The 8,349-nt window shown below is 46.9% G+C and overlaps 2 protein-coding genes across 3 annotated transcripts in view; both read right to left on the bottom strand.

Moving 5' to 3' along the window:
- Positions 1-1,265: 1,265 nt before the first annotated feature.
- On the bottom strand, positions 1,266-2,346 carry Gpx1 (glutathione peroxidase 1). Its single transcript, XM_021207183.2, has 2 exons — positions 2,044-2,346; positions 1,266-1,832 (listed from the first exon to the last, which is right to left on the bottom strand). The coding sequence occupies exons 1-2, from the start codon at positions 2,284-2,286 to the stop codon at positions 1,473-1,475; spliced, it is 603 nt and encodes a 200-aa protein (XP_021062842.1). The 5' UTR covers positions 2,287-2,346; the 3' UTR covers positions 1,266-1,472.
- A 1,186-nt stretch (positions 2,347-3,532) lies between these two features.
- The window catches only part of Rhoa (ras homolog family member A), a 35,202-nt gene continuing 30,385 nt past the window's right edge, over positions 3,533-8,349 (bottom strand). For both annotated transcript variants that reach the window (XM_021207180.1, XM_021207181.1), the window contains exon 5: positions 3,533-4,958. In XM_021207180.1, coding sequence (XP_021062839.1) covers positions 4,654-4,958 — 305 coding nt within the window. In that variant the 3' untranslated portion in view covers positions 3,533-4,653. The remainder of the gene's footprint in view (positions 4,959-8,349) is intronic.

Genomic DNA, 8,349 nt, shown 5'->3' with positions numbered 1-8,349 from the left:
AAAAAAAAAAAAAAAAAAAAAAAAAAAGGAAAAAAGGAAAACCAAATGTGTCTATTTTTGTGTATACTTGGTGGTCCATGTCCATATTTCCAGCACTTAGGCAGTGGGCAGGCAGGTGGATGAGAAGTCTGAGGACAGACTTGGTCTCCAAAAGAAACAAAAGTAAAGTACCAGAGGGTATAGTGGCTCTCACCTGTAACCCCAGCAATTGGTGGAGCTAGGAGGATGTTATTACGGGCTGGCCAGCATGGTGCCAGTCAAGAGCCAGAGCCAGAACTGCTGGGGCTTGGGAGTCACCTTGAGCTACAGTCTTCAAACAAACAAGGGCTGTGGACATGGCTCAGCGGGAAAAACATTACATGGTATCCGTGAGACACTACATTTCCTCCTGAACTAACTGCATACACACAGAACCTCTTGTTTAGAACTGCGGGATATGTTTCTGAGTTGGCTCAGGAGTCCTTAAAGTCACCAATTAGGCACACGTACCAGGGTGACAATAGCCTGTGGTCCCCACTCTAGATTGCTTCACACTACCCACAAGTCTCTGGGTTCATGTTCCTAAGAAAACAACTGAACCTAGTTACTGCAGAGTCTCTGGGAGGTTGTGATAACAGCTCCAGGTGTGTCTTGAGATATTTAAGGGGTGGGGCCCAAGCAGTAGCATCTGGCCTTTAAGATATGTCCTATTCTAGGCCCAAATGTGTAAACTCGCAAGGTTTGACAATCATTTTTTCGGCCTCAAATAGACCCAGGCTGGTCTCAGACCCCCCTCCCCCACTGCCACACACTCTAAGCCTGCCTACCACCTTTTCCCTCGGAATCTCCCAACACCCAGCATGACTTAGAGCACTAGGTAGCAGTGTGGATTCATGCAGCAGAGAGAAGCTGGTAACAGGGTGCAAGGCTGCTGCCGCTCTGCAAAACAGGCTTCTGTGGGCAAAGATCTAGATTCTAGAGTCTTATGAGAACAGGGGCACAAAGTCACTTCCTCATCCAGCAAAAACTCAGAAAGGAGAAGTTCACGTTTAGGGTTAGGGTGGCCTTAACCGTTAGGCAGTCTGCCCTTGTCTACCGGCTTCCTCCTTCTGGAGTAAGGGCTCTGCTGTAACAGGGACTCAGGACTACCCTTAAGCATGTCCTGGGACAGGGAGAAAGAAAAGCATAAGGTGCGGGAAAGGGGATGTTTAGGCTCCGGGATTGAGTTCCTTATCCCTGGACTATGAGGCTATCCAAAAGGTGACATTGACACAGGACACACAAAGTTCTTTGACATTCAGCACTTTATTCTTAGTAGTGAAACCACCTTTCTTTAGGTGGAAAGGCATCGGGAATGGTTGGGACCAGCGCCCATCTGAGGGGATTTTCCTGGAAATCAGGTGTTTCTCCGTGCAAATTTAGAGGAAACACCATCATGGAAGAACCGCCCCCCAGAGCGCAGCCAGTATCACCAAGCCCATGCCAGGACCGCCTTAGGCGTTGCCAGACTGCTGGGATAGCAGGGTTTCTATGTCAGGTTCGATGTCGATGGTACGAAAGCGGCGGCTGTACCTGCGCACCGGAACACCGTCGGGGCCCACCAGGAACTTCTCAAAGTTCCAGGCAATGTCGTTGCGGCACACCGGAGACCAAATGATGTACTTGGGGTCGGTCATGAGCGCAGTGGGATCGTCACTGGGTGTTGGCAAGGCATTCCGCAGGAAGGTAAAGAGCGGGTGAGCCTTCTCACCATTCACTTCGCACTTCTCAAACAATGTGAAGTTGGGCTCGAACCCACCACCGGGTCGGACATACTTGAGGGAATTCAGAATCTCTTCATTCTTGCCATTCTCCTAGGGGAGACAAAAGCACTTATTTATGTGCTAGGATTTCGTAAAGAATGTACTTTTTAACTGCAAAACAGAAGTTTCCCGATGAGTCACCAGGAAGTTGCCCTCCTTTTATAACCGAGGATAGGCCTGCATTCCAGAGAGAGAGAGAAAGAAAGCGGTGTCCCGCCCCTGGGCGCCTAGAGCCCAAGGCTACCCATCCCGCCCCACATACCTGGTGTCCGAACTGATTGCAAGGGAAACCGAGCACCACCAGACCACGAGGTCCCAGACGCTTCTGCAGATCGTTCATCTCGGTGTAGTCCCGGGTCGTGGTGCCTCAGAGAGACGCGACATTCTCAATGAGCAGCACCTTGCCCCGCAGGGAACCCAGGCTCACAGGCTCCCCGCCCGCCAGCGGGCGCGCGGAGAAGGCATACACGGACTGTGCCGCCGCGGAGAGCCGAGCAGCACACATACTGGAGATGTAGGGACACAAAAAATTGAATCCGTACTAGCGCAATCAGAGCCCTGCACCTCCTTTTAACTGGATGGGGCTGAGATCACGTGACATCCCTTTCTTTCCGGCCCGCAGCCTGCTCTAAGTCTCAGGGTCCCGCCTTATCCGGCCTCTACCCTTCCCCCATCGAGAGACTGGGAAGAGGGTGCGGCCAGGCTTAAGCGCTTGGAGGTGCCTAGGGCGGGTCTGGTCTAGCCGAGGCAAAGTAGCACCAGTCTGGAAGGAAGCTGCTTGCTTAGGCGGGGATCCTCCAGCTCCGTCTTACTCAACGGTTTCTTAATTAGTCTAGAGTCCCGCCTAGGAAGATGGCCTCTGGCAATAACAACTGCTAAAGCAGTTCAGACACAGCTCCCTTATATTGTGTAACTTTACCCACAAGTTTCTAGTCATAAGGTTATAGGGTTTTAAAAACATAAGTTTAATTACACTTATTGTTTCATTAAATTGTAGGAGCATGCATGTTGAGGTCAGAGTTGGTTCTCTCCTTCCACTGGGTGATAATTTGGGAATTGAACTCAGACAAGCTGCGTCGCATCAGGTGGGCAGTGTTTCATTTCTGTAGAGACAAGGTCTCTACAGAGCCCAGGCTCGCCAGGAACTCGTCTCTTCTAAGTTCATGTTTTCCTTTCGTTTTGTCTTGAGTGTGTGTGTGTGTCTCATCAGTGTTTCTGTATGCAGCCTTGGCTGTACTAAGGCTTGTTCGGTAGCCCAGGCTGGCCTAGAACTCAAGAGATCTCTGTCTCTTTGCCTTCATCTCGAGTGCTGGGACTAAAGGCACGCACCACCCATGCCTCTCTTTTTTAGTAGCACTAACAGCGCTGTCAAAGGCAATTTCTTTTGGCTGTTTTTGTAAGGGTGGATAACAGTGGAGGACTCCCTGCTCCACACTTCAAGCTAGCCCCTCAGAACTCTAACACGTGCTTCTAGGGGTCCTAGATTTCTGCCCCCAGTGCAGTTTGGTCTTAGTCCAGAAAACCCAGCCCCTCGTGTCCCCTCCATGGCATTCCATTCCACTTTTTAGATTTGAATGTGTCACAGGGAAATCACTTCCATGTTCTTGGGAGGAGACAGGTTAGTCTAGAAGAGTGAGGGAGTGGGAGGAGCCGCTGCCATTCTAGAAGGAACCTCTCCAGGAAGAGAAGTCAGGAGAGTCCTCTTTCCACCTTCCATCCCCTAGCCCCGTCGAAAGCAACACACAAGAGGATACAGGAAGTTTAGAAAACTGCCTTTATTCTATTAGTTGGAAAAATTAACTGGTACAGAAAAATGTTTAGTCAGCTGGAGAGAAGAGACACCCCCACCCCCACCCACTGCCACCCGTAAGAACTGGTGGCTCCTCTGGGAGGCAACTTGGATACAGTGTGGAGAAAGGAGCACTGTGACTTAGAGCCAGACCCTGCAGTCCAGGTGAGAAAGGCTATATACCACCTCCAAAGTATAACTGCCTCAGGCGGGAAACCAAACTCCTACTTCGTCCAGTATTGAAAGGGGTACTGGAATGATATATAGGGCTGAATAGGGGATATGGCCATATTTTATCAGAGAAAGTGACAAAATGGGAATTTTAAAAATGAAATTTTCCATCTGACTTTATTTCCAAATACACTTTCTTAAAAAAAAAAAAGAAGAAAAAGAAAGAGAAAGAGAAAAGGAAAAGAAGCAATACAGTTTCTGTGGGAATGACAAATATCAGTATTAGGAAATCCAATTATACAAAAAATACTACATCTAGTCNGNGGTAGATATATTTATTTTTTGGTAACATACATTAAGTGGCACTAATTACACAGTAACTATAAGGTAACTAACATGAGACCACAGAACTGTAACACTGCCACAGCTGCGTGGACTTGGGCCTTTCTGGCTGAGCAAGATTTAAAAAAACCTGGATGCCCACCCCAGAGCTCTGGTAATGGAGTCTGTTCACAAGGAAAGCTCTGAAGTAGTGACTCACCAGAGTTCTTGCAGCTGACAGAAAGTAGGCAGGACATGTTAGTTATAAAGTAGTTACAGCCTAATTCACAAAAGTTACCAACTGTTTCTCTTTCTAGAAAGAAGCAAGAAGTTAAGAAATTCTTTGAATTAGCGCCTGGTGTCAGGTGGAGTGCAGAGAGGGCTGTTAGAGCAGTGTCAGAAGGACCCTGGCTGGTTAGACAGGTTGGACATTATTAATAATCATGGTTGGCTTCTAAATACTGGTAGCAAGATGACTTCTGATTTGTAATCTTAGGTAAATTATAGNTAAATGAAAAGGCCAGTAATCATACACTAAGATTAATAAACAGCACTTCAAATCAACCGCATGAGGCTGCGCTTCCCAAGCCTTCACAAGACAAGGCACCCAGACTTTTTCTTCCCACGTCGAGCTTGCAGAGCAGCTCTCGTGGCCATCTCAAAAACCTCTCTCACTCCATCTTTGGTCTTTGCTGAACACTCCATGTACCCAAAAGCNCCAATCCTGTTTGCCATATCTCTGCCNTCTTCAGGTTTTACCGGCTCCTGCTTCATTTTGGCTAACTCCCGTCTTGTGTGCTCATCATTCCGAAGGTCCTTCTNGTTCCCAACCAGGATGATGGGCACATTTGGACAGAAGTGCTTGACTTCTGGAGTCCATTTTTCTGGGATGTTTTCTAAACTATCTGCTTGTGGACGTTGTACATCGTGGTGCGGAGCCTAGTGCGCACCACGATGTACAACGTCCACAAGACAAGGCACCCAGACTTTTTCTTCCCACGTCGAGCTTGCAGAGCAGCTCTCGTGGCCATCTCAAAAACCTCTCTCACTCCATCTTTGGTCTTTGCTGAACACTCCATGTACCCAAAAGCNCCAATCCTGTTTGCCATATCTCTGCCNTCTTCAGGTTTTACCGGCTCCTGCTTCATTTTGGCTAACTCCCGTCTTGTGTGCTCATCATTCCGAAGGTCCTTCTTGTTCCCAACCAGGATGATGGGCACATTTGGACAGAAGTGCTTGACTTCTGGAGTCCATTTTTCTGGGATGTTTTCTGAAAGACAAAATGCACAGAATTTGAGGATACATTCTAATCCCACTTTGAAGAACTAAAGGCATTTCCTTTTCCACTCTTATTTCAAAAAGCACATTGGAGACAAGCAGACAAAGGTGCTTGAGTCTGAGCCTGAGGACCTGAGAGCCCTGGGACCCATGTGGTAGAGGAGAGCAGTCTCCTGCTTGGTGTCTTCTGACATTCATGTGCACCATGGCATGTGCGTGCACACACACACACACACACACACACACACACACACACACACACACACCCTGTTTAAAACAAACAAACAAACAAACAAACAAAACATACATACATTTGGGGCCCTATAAAATGAAAAAAAAAAAGCAATGATTTCAAAATCACAGAAAAATGCACATCCAGCTGGGTGCTGGGGGGGGGGGTACACCTCTAGTCTCAGCACTTGGGAGGCAGAAGCAGGCAGAGCTCTAAGTTTGAGGCCATTCTGGTTAACAGAGCAAGTTCTAGGAACACCAGGTTTTTGGCTTTTTTTTTTTTTTTAAAAAGAAAGAAAAGAAGAGAGAGGAGGGGAGGGGAGAGGAGGGGAGGGGAGGGGAAGAGAGGCAAAATCTAACTCCCACTCTATCAGCACTGAAGGGCACCAGCCTCTCTCTGTCCCATTCAAGTGTTGTTGAGCTTCTCAAGGGAGGGAACTCAAATAAGAGCTCTAGACTCGGTTCCACTGAGAAAATGCTCACCACAGGCCATGCCTGTCATTGGTGGTAGAAAGGTCATAGCTGCCGCAGGGTCGCATTCTCTATCTTGTTCTTGGTTCCACAGTATAATTTCTTGCCCAAAGCTTCCAAAATCTCTTGCTTTGTGTAAAAGAGAAACAGTCTCGAGGTCTAGGCTTGTCTCAAACTGCAGCTCCTCCTGATCCCGAGACTTCCCACGAGCTGGTTAAGATCAGAAGCATGCCCACTACAACTGGTATGCTTTTGGGGGTGAGGTTTTTTGTTTTTTGTTTTTTTGAGACAGGGTTTCTCTGTGTAGCCCTGGCTCCTGGAACTCACTCTGTAGACCAGGCTGACCTCCAACTCAGAAATCCACCTGCCTCTGCCTCCCAAGTGCTGGGATTAAAGGTGTGCGCCACCACTGCCCGGCTTTAACAGGCTCTTGGCTACTTGCAAAGTTATTAGTGAAGTGAATAAGTCTTTCATATCTTTTCCTCTGTTTTCCAATATTTAATCTTGGCTGCCATAATAAGACAAACAGAAAGTACAAGGAAACGTCTTTTCTTCCATCTCTGCTGGAAACCTTAGAAGCAGACAGTTAACTGCTTCAGGTATGACAAATAGATGTACAAAATTCTTAAGTAAGGCCCAACAGGTTATGTAACACACAAACTCAAGGCCAGGGTATTAAACACCCAACCAGATTTTAAAAAGTAAAGTCTACCTTTGTGATGGCATTGGTCTTTTCTTTCCTTTTAGCTTTTTTTTTTTCTTACTCATTGTGGTGTGGCATCCATGGGGCCTGACACGTCCTAGTTTTTTTGAGAAAGGATCTTATAGTAGTTCTGGCTAGCCCCAAAATTACTGTATAGTCGAGACTGGCCTCCCTCTGCCTTCCAAATGCTGAGATCGCAGGCAGGCCCAGCCCCATACAGCTAACCTTTACTTAACTTTTGTTTTTCAAGACAGGGTCTATGTAGTCTTGGCTGTTCTGGAACTAGCCCTGTAGACCAGTCTGGCTTCTAACTCAAAGATCCTCCCGCCTCTGCCTCCTGAGTGCTAAAACCACTGCCCAGACGGCAGAGCACATTTTAAGCGCTAAGATGTAAATATGAGACACTTCTTTCTTGTTCGTTATTGTGCACACGACCTGGCACACAGGTGCTACAACTCACCTGTGGAGGGCAGAGAACAACTCACAAGAGTTACTTCTCTACTATCATGTAGGTCCTGGGGACCAAATTTACAGCATCAGGCTTGTTGAGAGTGCCTTTACCTGTTGAGCTACCTCACTGGCCCTCACCATGGGAACACTTTAAAAAATTAACACTCCCAGGTTGGAGAGATGTCTCAGTGGTTAAGAGCACTGACTGCTCTTCCACAGGTCCTGAGTTCAGTTCCCAGCAACCACATGGTGGCTCACAACCATCTGTAATAAGATCTAATGCCCCCTTCTGGTGTGTCTGAAGACAGCTACAGTGTGTGTGTGTGTGTGTGTGTGTGTGTGTGTGTGTGTATACACACACACACACACACACACACACATATAAATAAATAAATATTAAAAAACAAATAAACAAAGCACTCCCAACACATACAAGAGAGACCTAGAATGACATGGAAGCCACAGCCCATGTTCTAAACCCAGGCTCCAAACTCAGCACTGTGACTCCTGTCCTCTTCAGTTTTTGTTTTTCTTTCTTTTCAAAGCCCGGGGAGACTTTTATTATTATTATTATCAATTACATCTAAGTACACTATAGCTGTCTTCAGACATTCCAAAAGAGAGTGTTAGATCTCATTACAGGTGGTTGCGAGCCTCCATGTGGTTACTGGGATTTGAACTCAGGACCCTCGGAAGAGCAGTCAGTGCTCTTTCCCGCTGAGCCATCTCTCCAACCCCCTGGGGAGGCTTTTTATGTTTTAGATCTTTAGAAAAAAAGAACCCCAGGATTTCCCCTCACTTATGTTTTCATCTTGCTTCTCCAAGGTCCATGATGCCAGGTTGTCAGAACAATGAAACTATTCTGCCATTCTTCTAGGTCTCTGAGTTGCGCATCAAATCTAGGGCTCTGCACTTATTCAACCTGCCTTTGAGGTTTACATCAATTTTCCCAGCTCTGTGATCATCAATGACCTTTAATTCACCAATGTAACCATGCTTTGTCATCACAGTTAGGAACCAACCAATAGCTCTTAAGTATGGCCTGATAAGGACCTAGAGTTTGCCTCTCAGTATTCTGATGCCCTTCATGTCACCATGGTTGACAGCGCAGAAGGATGGGATAAAGACTATTTTTATTTTTCTTTTTTTTTTTT

This window comes from Mus pahari, chromosome 10 (genome assembly GCF_900095145.1).
Source record: "Mus pahari chromosome 10, PAHARI_EIJ_v1.1, whole genome shotgun sequence".
In the NCBI taxonomy this organism is placed as follows: Eukaryota; Metazoa; Chordata; class Mammalia; order Rodentia; family Muridae; genus Mus; species Mus pahari.
The sequence above is the reverse complement of the archived record's forward strand: the minus strand, read 5'-3'. Positions and strand labels throughout refer to the sequence as shown.